General features: G+C 32.1%; 2 protein-coding genes across 2 annotated transcripts; both read left to right on the top strand.

Moving 5' to 3' along the window:
• The first annotated feature begins 894 nt into the window (after positions 1 to 894).
• On the top strand, positions 895 to 22,720 carry LOC123656685 (serine-enriched protein). The gene is made up of 9 exons (XM_045592342.1): positions 895 to 933; positions 1,809 to 2,002; positions 9,880 to 10,015; positions 10,562 to 10,600; positions 11,262 to 11,379; positions 20,577 to 20,734; positions 21,815 to 21,946; positions 22,118 to 22,300; positions 22,556 to 22,720. The coding sequence occupies exons 1-9, from the start codon at positions 895 to 897 to the stop codon at positions 22,718 to 22,720; spliced, it is 1,164 nt and encodes a 387-aa protein (XP_045448298.1).
• Positions 22,721 to 22,922: 202 nt separating this feature from the next.
• LOC123656143 (proteoglycan 4-like) lies at positions 22,923 to 23,575 on the top strand. The gene is made up of 2 exons (XM_045591851.1): positions 22,923 to 22,927; positions 22,993 to 23,575. The coding sequence occupies exons 1-2, from the start codon at positions 22,923 to 22,925 to the stop codon at positions 23,573 to 23,575; spliced, it is 588 nt and encodes a 195-aa protein (XP_045447807.1).
• Positions 23,576 to 25,717: the final 2,142 nt, after the last annotated feature.

The raw sequence follows: 25,717 nt of genomic DNA, 5'->3' as shown, positions 1-25,717 counted from the left end.
CAATTTTTTTTCGCCACTCAATAAAAATTGAGAGAGTTTGAATGGGAAGTCTTAATGCATACACCATACAGCCCCGAACTTGTACCCTTAGATTACCATCTATTTTGGTCTCTTCAAAATTCTTTAGATAATGTAAACACATTATTTAGATAATGTTAACATCAAGAGAGAACTATCAAAACTACTTCTCGTGATTTTTTAATGAGAAGTCCCAAAATTTTTACAGCAACGTACCCAACCCAAAATGTTTACATTTACTACCCACGAGATAGCGGCAAGTTATTGAACACAATAGTACTTACATATTATAATTAATGGAAATAAGTTTTGTAAAATCTTACGTTGAATTTATATATAAAGTACGAAGGAACTTTTTCCCCTACCGATATTCATAATTAGAAATTGTTTTTCTGTCGACATACTTTTATTTGTTTGAAATAATAAACGGCAACAAAAAAATTATATTAATAAACTCGTTACATAAATGTATACGTATTTCTAAGATAGATGTGGTCTTACAGATCACAAATTACATATTAGACACAATTTGATATTTTTTTATTTATTTATTATTAAATCTGAATATCTGACAAAACCTCTTACTTAAAAGGATTTGAACGATACATTTTAATGTGCACAATTTCACGCTACAGTCTATAAGTAATTTAAACTTAACTTACTTTATTTAACATTTATTACTAGGAAGCTATTAGTAATATTTAAGATGAAAATCGCTCTTGTTAAATAGATTGGACCAGACACATTTCCATTTTCACGACAGCGACTCGCATCCCTTTCATTTCACTCTGTCAGTCGCTGTTTGAAAGTCGTATCGAGAGGTCGTAATTTAGGAATTTCTCTTAAAATTCAATCTAAGTTGTTAAATAGTAAAACATGGATCTCACAATAACAAGGCATTTCAGTTTGGATGAAGTGAGTATCGATTTTGTTAATAACTATCTTTGAGGTTAAATTAAATCGATAATATAATATATTGTTATAAAAATAAAATTTAATTTAATTTTAGACTTATTGATTTGAAGTTTAAAGTCGCATTGAAGTTGCAGATTACAATTTTCATTGCAACTAGAATTTAATTTGATACTTCAATTTAAATTGTAAACGCAATTTATCCTGAAATAATGATATTATTCACAACGATAGAATGAAATAAAATTATTATTCACTTAATTTTTCAATAGCCGTATCTGATTGTCTGAAAGATAGTTCTTTGAGAATGATGAATTTAATAACTAACGTTGGGTCAAAAAGAGATCCATTTTCGGGTCTCCGAAATTCTTTTGACACTAAAAAATTGTGAAATATCGTTTTACAACATGGAATGATTTTTACTTGTCTTTCATAAATTTTTCGGTTGTAATTTGAAGCCAATTAATTTTTTTTGTTCTATTACGCTGATATAAAGCTTTTGTCTCTCTAATTGGTTCACTTCGTATAAATATTTATTTTTCTCCCTCTATTTTTTGTTTATAGTTTCACTTGTACAAAAATTAGCTAGGTGTTTTATTCTTAATTTTCCAAATTAGTCTTTACCTCAACCTCATTGTTCCAAATTGTAGAGAACGTTTTCAAAAAAAAAATCTTTACTGTAATTTGAAATTACATACAGCTTTCAGTAGATGTTATATTATTTGATTGAAAATGAACCCCGTCATCAAAAAAATATGTTTAATTAATAATGTTACATAAACCCTTAAAAATATTAATATTCTATAGGTAAAACAAGAAAATAAATTAATAATTATTAGTATTTTTTTTTCAATTATAAATTAATACTTTTGTTATAGTCGTCAATGCGAAGTGGAGCGCTCGTAGCAATGGAGGCGGAGCCCGACCTCAGTACCTTCGAGAACAAATCTGGACTCGCTGAAGACATGAAGTTCCTCGCCTCAATGCCTGAACTCTGTGACGTCACTTTCCTCGTAGGAGACACTAGGGAACCTGTGTGCGCTGTCAAAGCCGTGCTAGCGGCTAGAAGTAGGTAAGTAACAAAATGCTTCGATAAAAAAAGTGCTATATCTCAGTTTCCATAATTTCATTATCATCACTTCAGCCTATCGCAGTCCACTGCTGGACATAGGCCTCCACAAACTCACGCCAAAATGGCGTGAGCTCATGTGTTTTGCCCATAGTCACCACGCTAGGCAGGCGGTTTCGTGACCGCAGGGCTGGCTTTATTGCACCGAAGACGCTGCTGTCCGTCTTCGACCTGTGTATTTCAAAGCCAGCATTTAGATGGTTACTCCGCCATCAGTCGGCTTTTTAAGTTTCAAGGTGGTAGTAGAACTGTGTTATCCCTTAGTCGCCTCTTATGACACCCACAGGAAGAGAGGGAGTGGCTATATTCTTATCTGCCGTAGCCACACAGCAATATTCCATAATTTACATGTTTTTAACTCTAACGTATCAAAAAATTGTAGATTATATATAATTACTTGATTTTTGAGCCGAAAAGGTCGCGTAGCGTAAATAGACACAGACTCGTGTCGTTAGTGTATAACAGAAATATCGTTAAAAAATAAAACAAAAGCTATTTTCACTTCCAACAAATTATGACACACGTAGTATTTCTATTTCATAACAGCAACATTTAAATTTTCTAATATAATATTTTTTCTTTGTTATCTGATAAGCGTTTAAAATTATTATTGAAAATATTTATTTTTAAATTTTAAACGTCCTTCTTATCCTAACTTTTAATTTGAAAAAAAGGAGTTGAAATTTCTTAGAAATAAATAAATATATAGAACCTTTCATCGCACTTCACTTACCGACCTTTCAAATCAGTGAAGATGACTTAAAAGGATAAGTGGGACTTAAAAGTACGCTATATTTTATTGGACATTGAGTGAAATATTGTAAAAATCTTATCCTTTTAAAATATTAAAGTGGTCTTAAGAATGCTTGTACTTCAAGACCGGAATAATCTGACGTCTCATTTATAATACGTACTGTATTGTATTTTCGTAATTTGTCGGCATTACTGATATATAAAACAAATCATCATCATTACAGCCTATACAGTCCACTGCTGGACATAGGCCTCCACAAGTTTACGCCAAAAATAACGTGAACTCATGTGTTTTGCCCATAGTCACCACGCTGGGCAGGCGGGTTGGTGACCGCAGTACTGGCTTTGTCGCACCGAAGGCACTGCTGCCCGTCTTCGGCCTGTGTATTTCAAAGCCAGCAGTTGGATGGTTATCCCGCCATCGGTCGGCTTTTTAAGTTCCAAGATGGTTGTGGAACCTTGTTATCCCTTAGTCGCCTCTTACGACACCCACGGGAAGAGAGGGGGTGGCTAAATTCTTTAGTGCCGTAGCCACACAGCACATAAAACAAATGTCTTCTATTATTTATGATTATCATTATTATTATATACTTTCCTTAATTTATACAATAGTACCTGGGTGACCGAGCCCAGCTCGGTATTTTTAGTAAATCGTGAAGGATTAGTAGTAGAAGAGAGAGTTAAAATGATTCGCTGCCGGTTTGGATGAAGTCCTTTTTTAACCGACTTCAAAAAAGTAGGAGGTTACTCAATTCGGCTGAAGGAAACTCAATATATATATATCCCACCTTCGGTGCAACAAAGTCACAATTCAGGACACTTTTTTTGTTATGTCTTTTATTAGGACTTTTTGATAATTTAATATAAGATTTTTAAACTATAGCAAAGAAAGTAAATTATTAATTTTATAAAGATTTCAAACCTACTATAAATAGTAATCCAGAAATGAGGACGTAAAAGCGAAAAAAAGTCCTCTCCTGTAAAATTAAGAAATGAGCTGTTTTGACTTTGTTGCACCGAAGGTGCTATATATATATATATATATCTATATATCACTACATAGTATAAAACAAAGTCGCTTTCTCTGTCCCTATGTCCCTATGTATGCTTAAATCTTTAAAACCACGCAACAGATTTTGATGTGTTTTTTTTAATAGATAGAGGGATTCAAGAGGAAGGTTTATATGTATAATAAAATCCATTAAATAGTGGAAAAATACTGTTATTTTTGAGGTTTCTAATGTGATGTCGTAAATAATTACATCTTTTCCGCTTACATTGCAAACGCAGCCTGAACCCTATGAGATTTATCAAAATAATGTACTAAGTATTATCCACATTGAAAAGTTCTACAGAAAGCTCCGCTATGGTATATGTCTATCTCTCAAGGATATCCCACAATAACATTTTTTTTGTCAAATACTTTTTACGACAAATAATGGCTAATTTTCAAAGCGATTTTAACCAATACAGCATTAATCCTTATCTAATTAAATACCTAAAATACATTGTTGATTTAATATAGATCTATATGGCCCTTTACAGCATATGATTTAAATGAATATTTTTGAAGATATTATAGATTGAGAAATTGCGATACGTAACGTTTGCGGCAGTTCCGGCCGGCTTTTACTCTAAAGTTAACGCGTGCGGGCCACGGGCAGTAATGAATAAATCAAAAATACTGGATCGTTTTTAATCATTTTTCAGTGAATGACATAGGCTATAATTATATTTTATATCCGTGCGAAGCCGGAGCAGGTCGCTAGTATATATATATATTTTAATGTATGTTCGAGGATAACTTCGTCGTTTATGAAAAGATTTTGATAATTCTTTTTTTGGTGGAAAGGAGATATCCCTGGTGTGGTAGCATGATAAGAAAACCAGGATCTGATGATGGGGTCCTAGAGAAATCGAGGGAAACTCTCGAAAATCCGCATAACTTTACATTAACTACATAATACTTAACATACTACTGGGTGCACTGATTTTGATGATTTTAAACTTAATCGAAAGCCGATGTTTATCATATGGTCATATTTCATCGAGATCTGAATACAACTTTTGGAGTAACCTTTGATAATGCGTATTTCTTGACTATTTTTTCGTATACCTACGTTGTATTACTTGTCGATATAATTGAAGTCGGTTTTTTTTCGTTTGCCTGCAAACACAATTATTAATAATTAATGAACGCAAAATAAAAATAAAAAATAACGATAAATTAAAAATTGATACAAAATACACAATTACAACGCTTCAGCCTGTAATATCCCACTACTGGGCATAGGACTCTTTCCCCATGTAGGAGAAGGATCAGAGCTTAATCTACCACGCTGCTCCAATGCGGGTTGGCGGATATATTCCCTACCAAGCGAGTAACAATAAAAAAGCTATCAGGTGTACATGATAACAACCGGGGCCGGCGGCTTAACGTGCTCTCCGAGGCACGGTGGGGAGACCCACAAGGACTGCACAAACACCCAGACCACGGCAAACACCTGTATGGCCAATACAAATGTTTGTCACATGCGGGGATCGAACCCGCAACCGCCAGCGCAACAGGTACAATCCATGGCGTAACCGTTGCGCCAACGCGTGTCACACACAATTACAATATTGAGAGTAATTGCTCCTCAAAAACTGACAGGCGCTCCAACAAATCGTGTTTTTTTCTGAAAATCATATTTAAATACGAATTACATTATTTATAAAATATGAATAATAATTTTTTCTTACCGACAAAAATAAAAAATATAAATAAATATAAAAAATCAAAAATAAAAAATAATTAAAAAATAATAATGATAAAATATGAATAATATTTTTCGATTTTACCGACATAATAATAAAAAATAAGAACAGCCTATTTAAATAAAAAATAACGAATGCAATTAGAAAAAGAAAAAGAAAAAATAATTGATCAGGGATATGGGGATTTGAACCATGATCTTCTCGGTTGATCCCGCCCGACCGATTTCCCACCGAGCTATTGCAACTAAATTGACAAACGCAAAATTTCCCTTCGCATTCTAACGATATTTTTTTCACTCCCTAAAAACAGGGATAAAACGACATTTTCTGAAAATGAATCCTAGCTAGATAGATTTATCTCCCCCGAAACCCCCTAAATACTAAATTTTATGAAAATCGTTGGAGCCGTTTCCGAGATTCAGATTCTATATATATATATATACAAGAATTGCTCGTTTAATAGTATAAGATAAGATAAATATGTACTTGTTCGACAAAAACAATTTATCACACTGTTCCTTTTAATAATAATTTAATTCAAGACGCCTTCACGTACGAAGTCAAACAAACAGCTTTTAAAAGTTAATATAATTTTAAATTAAAAAATTATTAAGATATTTTATTTTGAGATCGAAATTTCAATTAATTTCATCATCATTCATGACAATTAATTTTATTATTCAAGCATAGTTTATGAATTATCAAACGAATTTAAAAATCTGCAAATTTTTACACCAGACGATCTGTCAAAAATCGAGTGCCTATCATATAAACCATGCGTTTCTAACGGGGGCGGTACTGGCCCCCTAATGGGCGCTTCAGCTTTTCGTGGCAATTAGGAGGTCCAAAGGTAATTAGGAGGCATTATGACAGTCAAGGCACTAGCGGCATAGCTACCTAACTAGAAATTTAATATAATAAAATACTTTGAAAATACATTGATACGGCTTAAGATTGTCGGTAACAAGTATGTAAGTATATATGCAAGTTGGTAAACAAAGACGTGATTTAAGCAATCATGTATGTTTCAACAAAAATACGCGAACTTTTACCAGCCTGTCTGCAGGGCAAGTGCACCGGGGCACCGCAAACAAAAAAAGTCATACAAGTTGTTGCGTGATCGAAACCAAATGTTTAAAAGGCAGGGATAGATTTTATATTGTCTTATTGTTTTTGTGTGCTAAGTTTTATAACTTTCTATAAATCGTTAAAAAAGTTAATGTATTATACCAAAATGTCTGAAACTAAGAAGAAAATTTGGCATTGCAACATTGTGTATTTGAAATATGGATTCCAACAAATGGATTCTTACCTATGTGGTTGATTTTCCAAAAATAATTTTCAAATGAAGCCTTCTAGGCTCCAAGAATTTTGCTCATTTGAATAAAATACATGCTGATAAAAATGATTAGTCATTTTTATATATTTTTCATTTTCCTATTTTCAAGTACTTGAGAAGTAATATTTAAAACAGTCAACTATATCAAACCTTTTTGCATCGTATGTTAAACAAAAAAATGATGGACTACGAGCAACATATAATATCATTTCGTTATTGATCCCAAAATCAGGAAAACTACACACAATTATTGAGGAATTAATTATGCCAGCAGTCAAAGAGCTAAATCAAAACTGTTTTTCATCATAAGATGCCATCAGATATCATAAAAAAAATCCTTTTTTTTTAAAATCAAATAAGATTCGATGAAAACGGCTAAAGACGTTGAACTATCATTATTTGATTACTTAAAAATAACTCGATAAATAAACTTTGCCAAATAACGAATCGCTACTCTTGGCTTACCTCCGATTTATGAAAGAAGGAAAATTTGTCAAGTTATTTTTTTGCAAAAAAAAAATTGAAGACCGATACAAAGGAATCCATGTTTAATATCTGTTTTTGTGGGAAAACTTCTTCTATTCAAACGAAATCTAGAAAGAGGTATATAACACACATATATATATATATATATATATATATATATCTGTATACAACCACTTCCTGACAATATCAGCATTATCGGCAAAAACAGGAAGATTTACTTACTTACTGCCAACACCTGAACTTTCTTCATGCTGATGTTACAGAGTGATTTCAGGATATTTTTAATATATATAGCAAGCTGATGTTCAGATCCTTTCGCAAATGCAGATACAGCAGAATTATCATATTTAAAAGAACTCATAAACGTTAAAAGTAATGATGATCCCAAATTAAATAATTAATAACCACGAGCCTCAGCTACGACCACGAGCAACACGATTATAGAGAGAAGACAGAGGGGGGGAGTCAATTCTTAATTTGTGTTTATTGATACATAAAAATTGTCATCGTAATTTTATCAATTTATATGTGTTAGATACACATATATATTAATATATATAATAATGGTCATAGTACGGCTACTGCTTTAATAAAAGTACCGGACGATATCAGAGCTGATATGAACAATCAACTTGTCACGGTGTTTACATTAGTAGACTTCATAATGCCTTTAATACTGTTGATTTTGACTTACTACTTGCCGTACTTCGTTCTCTGAACATGTCTGCTGAGGTGACTGACTGGTTCCCATGTTACTTGCGTGGTCGTCAGCAACGCATACATGTTGATGGATACTCCTCTAGTTATTATACGATTAATGCTGGCGTACCGCAAGGTGGCGTGTTGTCCCCTATACTATTTTCTCTTTTTATTTCCTCTACCACTAAGCATTTTAACTCTCTACCATTTGTATGCGGATGACCTCCAAATCTACTCGCAATCTTCTCTAGTGATCTGCCTAAATGTATTAATATACTGAATGAGGATCTTATGAGTATACAAAATTGGAGTAAATCATTCGTTATGAAAATCAACCTTTAAAAACGCAAGTTATTGTCATAGGTAGCTAGAAATTAATATCACGCATTATTTGGTAACACCTTCCTATCTAAAAAATCGGTTTGAATTTCTTAGTAATACTCACGAAAGATCTCTCCGCTCTGATAAAAACCTCATCCTAAAGATTCCATATCAATCTTCATCCTTTTATTCTAAATCTTTCATTGTTGATATCTGTCGCCTTTGGAATTCGTTGCCGCTATCTATAAGACGAGCTCAAACATTGGAATCATTCAAGTGGTTAATCAAGGCAATATACTTGTCATCATAATATTTTTATTTATTTATTCGTTATTCAATTTCTTTTTTCTCTGTGTGTGTGTGTGTATATTTTCAAATCGCTGCTTTAGCGATAAGGCCGCCTGTTGCAGCTAATGCAATTTTATTATTTTTGTTTACTTAATTAAATTTATGTTACTTTTTGTATTGGTGTGAAGAAAAGTGTAAATAAATAAATAAAATTACCTATTACATGAAAGCGGGCTTAGGAAATTTTCTTCTCAAGGAGGCAGTAGTCCATAAAAGGTTGGGAATCTATGATATAAACTATCAATTAAAATTCATGCTATATTAATTGAATTTTTTTGTCTTCAACGACTGTGGCAAAAAAAAGTACCTAGTATTTTGATATCTATGATAAAAAATAAATTAGGAATCCAAGCATGGAAAAATATAGTTTCGATATTTTAGTAAATGATTATGTAACATGCCTAAGAGTTCGAAGACCAGACCGATATAGCCAGACCGAGAAGATATGACCTACGGTTTAGATTTAGGTTAAGTGTTTCGCATTCTTTGAAGATAATTTAGGACCCTTCTTAGACCTTTTTATGTAATAGAAAGCTATTTTGTAAATAAAATGTTACGCAACTATTCTAACTATATTTTTGTATTTAAATACAAATTTGAAACCTAAATATTTAATATAATTCGGTAGGTATGTATAAACTCGGGCAACATTTGTTCATCATCATCATCATTTCAGCCTATTGCAGTCCACTGCTGGACATAGGCCTCCACAAGTTCGCACCAAAATGGCGTGAGCCCATGTGTGTTGCTCATAGTCACCACGCTGGGCAGGCGGGTTGATGACCGCAGGGCTGGCTTTTTTCGCACCGAAGACGCTGCTGCCCGTCTTCGGCCTGTGGTTTAATTTCAAAGCAAGCAGTTGGATGGTTATCCCGCCATCGATCGGTTTTTTAAGTTCCAAGGTGGTAGTGGAACTGTGTTATTCCTTAGTCACATCTTACGACATTCACGGGAAAAGAGGGAATGGCTATATTCCTTAATGCCGTAGCCACACAGCTTCCGTAGCCACACAGCTTGCAACATTTGTTGTTCATCTATATAACTTGTTGCATATAAAAGTAAATAACACCATATTCTAATTAAATAAGAGATTGCAACAGAAGCAAATTTCTTGCAGAGTATTTCAAAAGATGCTGTACCAAGCACCAAGCCCTCAAAGAAAGAAGGAACCAGCACCCCGTGAAAACAAGTTACGGCTGTTTCTGAAACGATCATCTGAACCACTTCTGAATTTACAAAATGCTGCTCAACAGGTATTGTATCATTATGAAGAAAATATAAAATAAATAAAATCATCTAGTATGAAATATACAAATAAAGCGTAACATTACGCTTAAACCAAGATTTCGTATTATGACCTTATTACTTGAAAATTACTCACTTAGAAAATTGATTATATGTAACTCGGTAAATTATTCCACCCACCAATAACTCAACCAGCTGCTCGCATTATATTAAGTGCCTTAGAGGAAATACGATAATTTGAAGGTAACAATAATCACTACGCGAGAAGAGGGATCTTGGCAATTATATTCTTGAATTATAATGAAGCCCAGGTGTCATGTTACATTCGCATTGAATTGAAAGCCGTTTTCAGATCCTTTAATACTTATAAATTTATACAAACTGAATTATAATAGAATGGATCCTATTTACAATTTATACAGATGAATTGGCAATGTTCGAAAAAATATTCTTACCTATTTTATTAGTCAACCCGGATGTTGAAAGTAAAATTTTTTGTATCTTCGAGGAAATCACATTTTTAACGAATTCTAATTTTATCATGTTCACTTCAGAGATCGACTTTCGCGCAACAATTGGCTCCAATACAAGAGGTAAATCAAAATTGACGGTGTTGTAAGAGAAGTTATATAAAGGGTTAAAATATTTAATATTAATTTTTACACTTTTAACACAAACGTAGAAAACAAAAATTCTACTACTGTACATATTGGATTTCAATTTGTATTATCAATAATAAAACATTAACATTGCATGGTATTCTGTATTTTATTTGAAAATTTAATCTCATGTATGACGGGACTTTTTTAAATTAATATAAAAGTAGTATTCTTAATTTTGATAGGATTTTGTAAATTACTGCGATAAGTTCATACTTCCGTTATATAAATACGCACTTATATAGCACTTGGCATGTTTTTATTGTGCTTATGTGTTATTTAGGCACAAAAGTATTTCAATACTTCCAAATATTAATGCTTATCACTTATTATAATTTAATTAGCTACGGTTCTTGGTTCGATTGTTTCTGATGATTTCTATTTTATAAACATCAATGCTCATTTGGTTCAATGCTCCTTATATTAATATTATTCTTTTTAAAATATTTTATAATAATAATAAATCAATATTTAGATTTGTATTTTTATTGTTAATAATAATACTCCACTTACAGTGGCTACATGAACTGGAAGACCATTACGAAGTCTGAAAAATCATAAGCTTCTCAATTTTTTATGATTACTTTTTTGACAGCCTTCTTCGCAACAGCACCAGACTCTGATCATTGAAGAATTTGAACCGGATGTGTTTCGTCAGCTGATTGAATACATCCACACTGGATGCGTCACTTTACAACCGAGAACGCTTCTGGGTAAGTGGAATTTATTATATTTATTTGATTATTTCAATATTGATTTACATTATCTAATATATATATATATATATATATATATATATATATATACCTATATTGTGATTTGATTTACATTATATATTGATATCATAGTATTAAATTCGATTAGATGATAAAAAATAATTAATCAATCAATAGTTGCAGTGGATGTCTTGATATAATTTTATATTGGTGTCTTCTTTTTTTTAACCGACTTCCAAAAAATTCTATAAGATTTTGTTATTTTTTTATTCGAAAGAGATATTAGAAGATTTATTGAGATATAAACAGTACTTTTCGAGTTCTACCTAATAATGCGTATTTAGTTGCTTGTTTTTTCGTTGACCTATGTTATATACCGATATGACAATTTGGATGTTTTTTATTTTAATTGAAAGCTAATCCTTGTTTTGCGGTCCCATTTAAATTTGATCACAATCTGATGAAAACTTTTTGAGTAATGTTTGATAACGCGTATTTACTTGACTATTTACTACGGTTTTTTTTCGTTTGCGAGCGAACACAATTATTGTTTTTTTTATTTTTATTCTTTATTTATAAAGCCATACACCTATATAAGGTTAAGTCGGCTTACTATTACTAAGTCGGCTTAATAATTACAAATTATGCGTTTACAATTATTGTTTAAAAATATAATTTATTTGTTTATAGAATAAAAAAAATTATTTTTGCAAATATTATGTTTATTATTTGCAAAAATAAATTTTAACCTCTATCTAACGATGGTTTTGTACAAAATGTACACAATATGTAATTAAGGCTTTCACATATTTATTATTTATTTTTTCCACGAAAAAGTAATTTAAACGAGAGGAGTTCGTGCTTAAATTACGTTTCAAAGTGTTATTCAAGCCCCGTCAATCAAAGCTGATACACAACAAAATTGAAATTTTAATTTTACGAACTTCAAAGTGAATCAATTTTCGGATGAACGTAAAAAAAGGAACTCGAGATTCAATTTCCGATTTTCCGACTAAGGGTGCGATAATGTCGATAGCGTCTTAGTTTTATAGCGGCGAGAAAATCGAATTTCGTGTAAATATTTCAATTAAGGCGTCTGATAAAAAGTTTTGAGTGCTTTCATTTGTAAAATGGAGAGATTCAATAAAGGTCTATTAAACTTTTCTTTCAATATCATATATAATTTGCGATGTGTTTTTGTTTGATTAATAACAAGTATTCTATAAATAACTGTAGTTTTTATTTTGTACGCTTTAGTCGAAGGTACTTAAACTAATACAGTTCATTTTTTTTTAACTTAAACTTTAACGTTATAGCAAGTTTTTAGTCGGTCGGATGTCACGAATGCAGCTGTTACTTATTTCTGATATTTTTCCAAGAGCAATCCGTGAAATTTTTGTTTAAGTTAAAATAAAAATAAAATCACATTTTATAAACTCCAAAATAGATGAAATATGATAAGCATTCATCCTTTCACATCCCACTCTTGGGCATAAGCCACTTTTTCCATGTTCTTGTTGTGTTGTTCATGTTGTGTTGTTTTCTTTTTCCATGTTGTTTTTCCATGTTCCACCAGACGAATTGGCGCTTAATCCACGCTGCGGGTTTGCGGATATGTTTCCTACTATAAGTAACGATCACCATTAGGTATTTATGATAACAACCGGAACAGACCTATAAACGCGCTCGCCGAGGCACGGTGGGGAGACCCACAAGGGCAGACACCCAAAACGCAAAGGAATATTTGTACAAATACAAATATCTATCCCGAGCGGAAATCGAACCCGCATACCGTCGGTGTTTTAGGCGACTACTAGCACCACAACACCAGAGTTGTTGTTTTTATGTACATAATCAATTGATCATCTCTTCAATAAATTGGCATTAATAGATTTTTTAAATAAAAATTACACATTCACAAAAAAACCAATTAGGTTTACACAGGAATATGTCCTTCAACAATCATCCGCAACACAAGAATCACAATACAGTTCTTAATCAAAACAAAACAACATAATTATGAACGTAGTATTAATGAAAATCCGACAGGCCGGGCAACTCAGTAAATAAAAATACAGAGATGGTAAGCTTACGAAACAATAATAATAATTATACAGGCTGTTATAGTTTTTTTTCAAGAAATGCATCTTAAGTTCGTGTTTTACATTTTTGGAGTTATATCATTTCTTAATTCTAGATCAAGATCGTTGACTACAACAGGAATATGTTTTTGATTTTAGGTATATTTAATTTTTTGTCTGTCACTTGACGTGTGGCAATTTTGTGTTCCTTTAACTTTTGAATATTTAAGTTGAAGAATTGTTCTTTAAGTAAATTGTAATCGACAAGGTAGTAATCGGGAAATATTTAGAATAGATTATAATTGTTAGCGCAGTCCAATTTAATTTTAGGCGGTACAATGTTTTTAATTATTCTTGTATTGCAATCGATGAAATACTACATATTTAAGTGCTAAGATAGTCTAAAATCATTTTTTTAAACTTAAAGTAGAAGATAATTTGAAATGTTGATAATATTTCTTAATAAAATAGCTATTCGAAGGAAATGGAACGGAAAAATTCTTTCAAATGGATTTTAAGCTCGACAATAAACGTTGAGCGTTTCTTCTTTTTAGAAAAATGATGCGACCATTCAATAGGTTTATTTACTATTCGTTAAATGGTGATTTTATTTACGCGTTATTTATAATACTTTTTATGTAGGTTGACCTTGAAAAGTGTTTTCTACTATCTTGTAGGATACGCCTAAATTCTTATCTTTATGTTAGCGTCATGCACTTCGTGGAACTCTGTGCTAGAAAAAAGACATCTTACTATGAGCGAACGGAATTAATATTGTTACATAACCGAGAAAATTCTATTAATATGCAAGACGAGTTAGTAGGTTGTCTATTTAAGATGACGTTACTTAAACAGATTACAGGCTCGCTCGGACCTAACAGATATCAATTATCGGATAAAGTTCCTAAGTCCGGCGATTTTGATGCTCACATGGGTAAATCTTTTTTGGAACATAAGATCTTATTTTCTTACTTATAAAAAACTATCAACCAATATATGATATTAATGTCTACTTTAGGAGATTAGTTAATTCAATGTACAACATCTGTATAATTAATCTATGCTTCAATCGTATCTCTCTTCTTATAATATAATTATGTTTTTTATTCGTACCTCCTTTTCATTTAAAAAGTTCTAGTTTTGATTTTGAAACTACATTTTAACTTTTTAATTGAACTGATAATATAGTGCCTATACTACGGTGGGAACTTCTGCTAAAAAACTCGCTCACTAGAAGCTCACTCTCAGTCTACGGCGAGGAAATACAGTGGATCGCAAAGAAAGAGGATCGGTTAGAAAGTCTCCCATATTTTCAAAAACACCTGACCTAGCTTTATGAAATAAAGACTAAATTAAAGAATATTTAATGCTACATAAAATGATACATATATAAAACTTTTTATTTATTTTGGTACTTAATTGTATAAAAAAACTGAAGATGTAAAATAACGATCATTTTTTAATTCAGTACCAAATAATTCAAATCAATTGTTTCGCGTTTGATTTAGTTTAGCAATAAAAAAGTTATATTACATCTATTTTGTAGATAAATTCTGGCCGCTTATTCTCAATTCCTTGCTCAAGTCTCATCAGCTGTTGACAGTTGAGATCCAAACCTTTGGCCAGCGGTAAAAGCTCATAATGAACGCCCTTCCAATTTCACTCAACTCGTAATCAACGTCACCTAAATCCGTGTTAATCCGGGTTTCACGATAGTCTGTGCAGCTTCTGAACATTCTTATCGTAGGTGATCCACTTTTTGTCACCAGTGATTAAACTTTTCAAAAAAGGTTCGATATCAATACGTCTTAAGGGAGAATCGCAAATGAGTTCACGGTCCATTAGGTTTCTTTCAGTGAATTCACCTGATACCCATATATCGTACTTCTTTATGGAACCAGCCTTTTTCAAATGCGTCATAACTGTTTTACGATAAATTCTCAAATCAGCAGATTCTTTAGCTATATCGTAACTACTCAAATGTTGATCAAGTTCCACTTGTTCAAAATTGTCGCAGTCAGCAGTATTGCGAGCTCGCGGAGGCAACATATATTACTAAATTGCGTTATAACAGAACATCTGTAACCAATCTCCATTTACGAATATATTGGAAAAACTACGCTTTTTTCAACTTTTCTGATCGACCCTTCTTCTTTGAGGCCCAGTTTATTACACTAACTAGAGTGACTATTGTTATCTGGTCTTCATGACGTTATGAAAAACCAAGACCGATAAGTTTACTTGCCTACCGAAACCTAGACCAGAACCTAATATTTGAATATAAACATTATCTTTGAACGGAAAGTAAACCTGTTATCGTGTTCATACCCATCGGTAAACTTACGTAATCACTACATTGCTACGGTATCATCATTTATCCTTTATCTATACAACAGTTGTAAAAGCTTTAGACAATACAAGAACATCTACACAAACATTTGCCATGAGTTGAATTGTAATAGTCGATGCAAATTGGAATGCTCTGAGCACTAAAATCTACGAAAATAATCGTAAAATGTAGTGAAGGAATATTTTTCTAAGAAATATTTTATTTAAATGAATTGGCTTCATGTACGAGTATAACAACAAAGTTAGTTTAAAATTTTCTGCTGATACATAGGAAATGGGAAAAGTTCTCTCTCATTACCTTATTACCTAAACTGAAACAAAGTTATATATGTATGTTACAACGAGGCAACTGGGTTATAGAAAATAATAATTAAAATTGGACTAAATTTCAGCGACTCTAAAAATTTCTTTTAAGTAACTAAAAAGTGGGGAGGAGTTTTGTATTCGTATATAGATTAGTTTTTGTCTATGCTCTTTATATTATATAATTACTAGCTAACCCGGTGGTCTTAAGAGTATATTGACTTTTTTTATATATAAACTTTATAACGACAATATAAATGCAAAAAAAAAATCAATTTAGTGCAATCTTTTGTAAGTTATGTGGATACGTAATATGTGATGTATGCGAAAATTTTACTCAAATGGATTTTATGTATGACGTTCCTAATGTGTATTACACTAGTCTATGTAAAAAAGAATCGATAATTACAATTATTTACATAATAGATGTAACACATCACATTCGTTAATGGACGTCCTGATTGATATTAAATAAAGTCGGCTAATTTCATTACTGTAATATGATATACTATTTTATTATCATTTCATACGTTATATTAATATCGAATAACGATAAACCAGTTTCATTAGGTACTTTGAGGGCTTCCAAGTCATTATTTGCTTTACTTTCATGTAACATATAATTCATGTGCTTTATGAATAAGAGGATTTAGGGTATATTAATATTGGATATTAAGTATTATTATTGGATTAAGCTCTGATCCTTCTCGGGGCTCTTTCCCCGATGCCCAGCAGTGGAATATTACAGGCTGAAGCGTGTATGTTACTGTATATTAAAGTTAAAACTATGTAAAATTGCCTCAAATTAAATGCCCCATGAGACTTAAGTTACGTGTCGAATGTTGATTATAAAGAATTAACATGTATAGTTACGGGGTTGCTATTTTATAGTAACAATGATCCTCTAACTCAAAAAGAATTGCTTAATTTAGTTTCCTAATTAATGAAAAGCTCCTAATCCGTTTTCCAATAGCTTAGTATTGAAATTCTGTAATTTGTACGCTCATCATCATCATCATCATTCCAGCCTATTGTAGTCCACTGCTGGACGTAAGCCTCCACAATTACACGCCAAAAATGCTTGAACTCATGTGTTGCCCATAGTCACTACGCTGGGCAGGCGGGTTGGCGACCGCAGGGCTGGCTTTGTCGCACTTAAGACGCTGCTGCTCGTTTTCGGCCTGTGTTTCAAAGCCAGTGGTTAGATGGTTATCCCGCCATCGGTCGGCTTCTAAAGTTTCCAAGGTGGTAGTAGAACCTTGTTATCCCCTAGTCGCCTCTTACGACACCCACGGGAAGAGAGGGGGTGGCTATATTCTTTGGTGCCGTAGCCACACAGCACTATTGGTATGCTAAAACGGGATATTTACTAGCTTTGTTGTTGCTCATTTGGATTTCCTAATAATTCGATTATAGTCGGTTTATATAAAAATGGCACTCCTTAGATTATATTTACTTACTTTCAACTAAAATAAAATTGCAAATGTATTGCGTAATAGACAAAGATATAATTAATATTGAAATTTTGAAGAACATTTTACTAATTAGAAGTCGATGAGCGCGCTAATACCTTAATTTATTAAGGCATAATAATAACTGCGTTTCATTATATCGATTAATATAAATATACAGTGAAATAATATATCACAAAGCGAATTATATTGTGTTGGTAGGTTCAATGTGTTTTATTTTAAGCGTATTAGTTACGGACTACTGAATATGGCGTGAGTGCGCCATTAGGAATAAAAAACAAGTCACGTTGTTATATTCCGTAAATTTTAATATCTTAAGAAGTTAAAGAAACTTTTATAAAATAATTTTCATACTTCGAAAGTTGCTAACTTCTCTTACATATTTTAATAAGTTTTTCTTTAAAAGAAGTAAAATGTTTCAAACAAACAATAAAGTTTGAAATTTTTAATGGAATTTATTTTTATTAATTATTGAGTTTATTTTTTAAAATAAACTTTCCAGTCTATAAAATACAGTTTTATTATATTTTTATAACGTTATATATATATATATATATATATATATATATATATATATATATATATATATATATATATATATATATATATATATATATATATATATATATATATATATATATATATATTGTTTGTTTTTGGTTATATTATTTGATACAGGAAGATTAACAGATTGTTATATACCTATTCACTATAAATGTTTCAAATGTTTTCCACCTCAGAAGAGGCTTCGATTCTTTACTTATTTTTTTTTTAAATTATTTTTTATATGTATTTACTTAATATGTTTTTAGGCACATTTGGGTAAAATATTATTTTTCGAAATATTTTTGGTCATAGATGACTATATTAATACCACATCATCGCAATAAAAATTTATTTTAGTCTTTATTACTTCGCTCATACGAAATACATTATGTGCTATACGTATCTGTATATAAATGTCTGCGGTTATCGAATATCGTAATACCGTAGATATGTGTGCGTAGAATTGTAAATCAAGTAAAGTGGAATTGAGATCAATATAAATCTATACAGTAAAATGTGTGGTATTAACGTTCGACGTTTGTGTTTGTTTATTCGAACATACTAAAAGTAGAAGTTCGAAATAATTGTGTTTGCTCGCAAACGAAAAAATAAAACGACTGTAATTACATCGACAACTAATACAACCTAAGTAGACGAAAAGAAAGTCAAAAAAATACGCGTTATCAAAGATTACTCAAAAAGTACTTTTCAAATATTAGGCAAATTTAAATAAGACCACATGACAAGCATCAGTTTTCGATTAAAGAAGATTAATTGAAATCGATCCACCCAGTAAACTGTTCTGAGGTAACACAGATAAAAAATCCAGTCGAATTGAGAGTCTCCTCCTTTTTGAAGTCGCTTAATAAATGGAATGACGTAGAATCATGTAATATGAATTTATATTTGTACGATTTTATTTTTGTGTTACCCACACATTAGGAAATTCTAAACACTTTTTTAATTAAATTTCAATCTAGCGGGTAAATCGTTCCATAGCTTAATTGGCTAGAGCACCGACACGGTCAGTCGGAGATGCGGGTTCGATCCCCGCTGGAACGGTCGATTTTTGATATGATATTAAAAAATGTTTATGAATATATACGTATACCCTTATAGCCTTAAAATAAAGCCTAGCCTATAGCCTTAAAATAAATGCCTTAAATAGCACGTCTATTGAGAAAAGCTTTGGACCATATAATGTCACGTTACGCCTAATAGTAGCTAAGCAATCATCATTAACGTCCATCAGCCTGATAAGTATAGTAAGATCGCAACGTAACGCGTATGAAACTGCCGGGAGCAACCGGTATATGTGACAAGGGAAACAGGATCTATCATATTTTATATATACATGTTATTGTCATTTTATAAGAATGTTATTTTTATGTATAAATATAAGTAGTATTTTTTGTGATATTATATTTCTTTAAATAAATAATGTATATTAAGATGATATATAGATAATATTCTATGGACAAACGAAACTCACTGTGTTAGAAAAAAATTATTAATTTTTCTTTTAAGATAGATTAGTTTTGACAAACAAAAACGAATGAAAATTTCGCAGAAGGAGGCGAAGCGTTTTCCATTTTCAAATTAATATTCTGCAAAGTAACTTTGAAACTGAAATGTTTCATAATTATTCAGAAAAGATGAATGTTCGCTATATATTCCTGTCATGCTTTAATGTATTCATAATTATATAGAATGCATTTATATGATAGCGTACTTGTGGAACAAAAGACTTGCCTTCATAACTGCATTTTCTCTGCGCTTAATAAACGAAGAGAGTAGTCATTTGATTTAGTTACCGACAGTAGACAGGGTACTAAGTGCGTTGTGCATTCATACTTTATATTTCTTTGTGAGAAATTTTTAATCAATTTTTGTCATATATATAATCCGCTTGTGGGAATTTACGTAATCCGTTTTATACAAAATTATTTCGTATAAAGATATGAAATGAAATACCAGACATTTTATTCTAATACTTGCTATAATCATAAATAATTCATATTTACGTTTGGATCAGATAAACCGATTATGATTTCTGCAACGATGTTTCATTTTGAGCTCTGAAATCCTTCTTAAAATATGAATTTTTATAAACAGAACAAAAGTTGAGACAATATTTCTCTCGTTTAATTAAATAAATTAAACTTTTATTATGCGATGTACGCTACTGTTTGGTAATTTCATTAAAAGCTTCGCTTTCTTTTGATTTAAAAACATTTATTATTATTTTTTTTATTTTTTTAACATTTTTAAACAAGCAAGTAAGTTGGGAGTTGTTTTTCTCTGACTTTAAATATCCAAGTTGCGTTTTCTTGTGTCAGTAAAATCCATAATATAACTTTCCAAAAAAATATGGGTAAAGATTAAGTAGAGCATATTTATTACATTTTGACTAAAAATAAATTATAAATCCTCAATGTTTCAGGTGTTATGAACGCTGCAGATTATTATGGTTTGGACGAGCTGAGGCGAGCTTGCGCTGGTTTTGTTCAGTGCTGTATAACTGTCGATACTGTGTGCGCGTTGCTTGCTTCCGCTGAAAGATACATTCAATACAAATGCACAAAATCATTGGTGCAGAAGGTAAAAATAATTTTGTTTATATCATTATATAATCTAGATGTTTAATCGTTGGTACACTTTGTCTAATGTCACTTCACTTCAGCCAGTACAGTCCACTGTTGGGCATAGGAACCCACAAGTTCACGCCAAAAATGGAGTGATCTCATGTGTTTTGCCCATAGTCACCACGCTGGGCAGGCGGGTTGGTGACCGCAGGGCTGGCTTTGTCGCACCGAAGACGCTGCCCGTCTTCGGCCTGTGTATTTCAAAACCAGCAGTTGGATGGTTATCCCGCCATCGGTCAGCTTTTTTAGTTGCAAGGTGGTAGTGGAACTGTGTTATCCCTTAGTCGTCTCTTACGACATCCACGGGAAGAGAGGGGGTGGCTATATTCTTAATGCCGTAACCGCACAGCAATTCGTCTTCTAATCTCAAACTATAATTCTCTTCTAAACTCCTGTCTAGTGTGTAGAAGCTTTAATATTATATAATCGTATAAAAATGTTTCGTCCATTTTGTTAAAAATTAAATAGTTGTACACTAAAGATTATAATTTATGTAACGGAATCTACATAGCACTCTACTGTTACAGAAAATAAACTCACGAGCTTCCTTGAAGATATAACGATGACTATTTGTGGTCGCTACACTATACTACTAGGTGTTAATATTTTATTGATACTACTGTTATTATAAAAACGTAGTTACAATAGGTTATAAGATATACGCTCAGCAGGATGCTAGAGGCTGAATCGATCGATCGGTTTTTCGGAAAAAGCTAGCATATCTTTTAAACGTTAAAATTATTCGGCTTGATGTATAATATTTTAATTGAGTAATTTAATCTCGATTTACAGTAATTAATTATTTTCATTTACACCTAAAAAAATGTTGTTATCTTTTATCTCTGATGCTAAGCATAATTTATTTGATGCTTAATTAATAATTGACAATAACGTCGTGTTTACTTGTTGCGTACTAAAAATATTATTTATTCATATTTTTATATTTATTTTATTTTAATATCTTATAAAAATCATTTTATTTAGTAAATAAATTTTACAATAAGAATAATTAATTTTTGTTTTCTCTTCTTTTAAGGTTCTTGAGTTCGTAGATGAACATGGAAATGACGTTTTAAATCTGGGTTCGTTCACCTTATTACCGCAGCATGTTGTCAGGTTAATATTAGCGAGGGATGAGCTCCGGGCAGATGAATTTACCAAGTTTCAGGTGACGTTTGTTGATATGTTGTAAATAATAATAAAGTATTTTTTCAATGTAGTTTCCATATGGCAAAATATTTAAAATACTTTAGTTCCTATTAGCTATATTTTATCAGCCTCAATTTCAATTAAAACTCATTTTACGTCTTCAATATATATTTAAATTGTATTTTTATAGGCGGCTTTAATGTGGAGCAAGAAATATTGTGACACAAATCAAAACATGTCTTTGAAGGATGTAATTGGAAATTTTTTGGAATATATCCAGTTTCATAAAATTCCTGCTAGTGTACTCATGAGAGAGGTCCATCCTCTCGGCTTAGTGCCATATTCCATCATAATGAACGCTTTGGCATATCAGGTTCGTATCGTTAAAATGTTTGACTTGAAGCTATTTTCCATTTTTATACGCAATTTTAGATTTACCTAATATCTTTCAGGACGTTTATAATTGTCACGTAAAGTTAGAAACATAAGGGGGAAACATTTAACCCTGTCTTATTTTTAATCAAATTTCAAATGTATGTATATGTATATATAATTAATGTATATGAATAATTTTCTTGTACAATGATAAACAAGAGTTAGTAGAGTGCTGAAAACACTATTGTTGCAGGCAGACCCGGCCAGCGTAGACCCAGGCAAACTATCTCCGGCGCGAATCCGGCGCGCCGGCCGTTCTATGTCTGTGCAGTCCTCGCTTGACCCCTACGGCTCCAATACCACCCTGTCCTCGACCGGATCGAGCGACGGTCCATCATCTGACTCTCGGCACAACTAACGCGAGGGGAACGTCCCCCGTCCCGCGCCTGATCCCGTCCCCGGACCCTCCACTGCACCTACCGCAACTATACCAGACAAGCCTCCTGAGAAACTTGGACTCTTTTCCTCTATAAAACGTGCTGCGAGTAAGAAATTCGGTGACCGGCGTTCTCCAACTCCTAAGACACGTGAACCAAGATCTAAATCCGATTCCATAAAACATGCAGCTTTAACAAGACAGATCTCCGAGACAGTGGCAGCCTCAGGAGATCCAACATTTGAGCGTTGCAGACCTAAAAAGCGTGACAGCGAAACCGAATTTCCAGTAAGAAAATCTACTTCTGAAATATCTGAGAGTTTTCCATTTGTTAAAAGAGCGCTTGCAGAAATTGGAAATGGACTTAATTACTTCAGAAGATCTATAACTTCAGATGCTACTGAGCCTAAAATAACTGTGCAGAAAGCTGACCAACCCAATACCACAGTCGTAGTTGTGGCAGCATCTGTAGATGATCCACCGCCGTCACCACCACCGCCAATGACATTAAAAGAAAGGCGCGGTTCTCGAGGTTCACCGTGTGCTAATCTTCCGCCTCTAATGATACCGTCTGTTACACCAGAACCTTCACCTGGGCGGTTGTCTCCTAGTCGTATTTCACCACAACCACCAAAAGCACCAGCATCAGCACCGGTTGTAGGAAATCCCCCGAGAAGAACTCGAACGAGATCTGAAATGCCGCCAGATCCACCACCGCGCTCTCCAGAGACACCACGCCCCGCGTCCGTATCACCCAAACATACGTTCGCTTTTAAAATTGTTCTTAAGAAGGTAGAAAGTACGCCGAACACATCGTTTGATCGACCGGAACAATGAGAGTATCTCCTCTAAGCGCGGCCGCTGACAAGTGGTGGAGTACTCGAGGTTTTTAACGCGCTTTTCTCCTTTTTCTAGTAAAAGCTAGCATAGCTTAGTTAGACAAGGATGATATGTCCACGAAAAAATATTTCGAAAACTTAGATGACTGTTAAATGATGAAAGCATCTATCTATTCTTATGATTAACTAAAGGTCAAGCCCTTTTGTGTATTGATATATTTAATGGGAAGATAAGATGCTTATTATGTGTATATCAGTGTTCTTATTGCTTCTGGATACTGTTACTACTGTAATGAATATTTTGAATTCAAAATCATATCATGATATTCATATTTATGTTACATTAAGAGTTTTGGTGTTGTTATCGATACTTAATAACAAGATTAGCTTTCTATAACTGAAATGGTTGGTGTTTTAGGGGTAAGTATTTTATTTCTATTCTATTATATTCAATAAAAATAACGTTGTTCGGTATAAATATATTTGATATTGAATGTGCCTGTTTATCACTCTGTTTTCGACTCCCATCGCAAAGACTTGTCCTTACTTTAATCTTTTAGTCATAAAGTGTAATTTTATATAATCATTAATTGATATGGTATAATAAGTGTATTTTTGATGTTATACAAGTGTCTGATGTTAAAATATTTTTATAAGCTGTATATAAAATTCTATGAAATGAATGTTTGATCTTCTTATATAATATAATGAAACATATAACTGTGTAAGTGGTCCTCTGATGCGTGCCATGATTTTTTATCTTTTTTATGTATTGCATTTAATTTTGATGAAGACAGGATACAAGTTATGGTATATTGAGATTTTTTTGTGTATTTTTAAGTCATTTAGCATAATATTTTGTGTTACGAACATAAATAGGAACAAATATTTTCGTGATTTTTGAGAGTTATCACAAATATTAATGATATGAAAAAAAACCGCATGGTGTCGCGGGACACTAGATGGGAACGAAGATCCTTATAACAAAATATTAATTTCAAGTTCTATTCGAGGTATAAAGAAAATAATTATTCGGGTATATGATTTTTTTATCAATGAAAAAACTAAGTACTTTATAAAATTATTTTAACACCTTTATTTTATTAAGAATGAATTATAAAAATATACAATAATTATCGAACGATATAATAATAATACCAAACTGCAATAATAATAACAGTCATCACTAGACTATACATTAGATACTGTATAGCCATCATACATGACTATACATAAAAATCTTACGCTTTTATTTAACGTTATGGTCGTTTTTTGCCGGCTAGGGTACCCCTCCGCAACGGCCCATAAGGAGCTTCGTTCCAGTTAATATCTCGACTATTTGTAATATTAATTTCGTAATACATCCCTTATTCCCCAGGATTTAACCATTGCAAATATTTGCTTTTCATGTGTGTAAGTGGTCAGTACTGGTGATAGATTTTTCAAGTTTCCAAATATTAATGTCACCCTATTAGAAAGGGATATGCGGCCTCTGGAAAAACTATTTCTGTTGGCTCGTTTTTCAGCATAAGAATCTTACGCTTTTATTTATAGTTACGGACGTTTTTTTTGTATTTCATTTGCTAAAAGGAATCTCGCAAAATAAAAATAATCTTAGCAAACGTTTTAAGCAGATGATATCGCGAAATCGCGAAATACACGTTTATGGAAAAAGATTAGTAGTGCTAACTTATGTCGCTTTATTTTAATTACCTAACAAAAGTTAGAAAAGCAAATTTCACTTTGATTTTTATTTATTTGTTTACAGGAAAAAAAACTAAGTATATGCCACCAAAATATATTTGTGATGACTCAAAACTATCGTTTTTAAAATATCAATTCTCATTCATACTCTTTATAATTTCTAAACTTTATTTTAAAATAAGTAACAAAATGTCCATATTCGTCGGTATTTTATATGAATATTACTTTAAAACTGCTGCATTTTTCAATGATAATTTTAATTATTATAATATAAATTTTGATATATTTTGCGCCGTTTTGGTCAAGTTGTTACCAGTCCGTGTAATTAATCCGACAGCACATTTAATAAAAGTAGATTTTAAAATGTTAATAGTGTATGTTATTGACTTAATGGATGTATTGATGTCTTGACTGGACTATTTTAAAGTTTTCATTG

Source organism: Melitaea cinxia, chromosome 9, assembly GCF_905220565.1.
Source record: "Melitaea cinxia chromosome 9, ilMelCinx1.1, whole genome shotgun sequence".
NCBI classification, from domain to species: Eukaryota; Metazoa; Arthropoda; class Insecta; order Lepidoptera; family Nymphalidae; genus Melitaea; species Melitaea cinxia.
The sequence above is the reverse complement of the archived record's forward strand: the minus strand, read 5'-3'. Positions and strand labels throughout refer to the sequence as shown.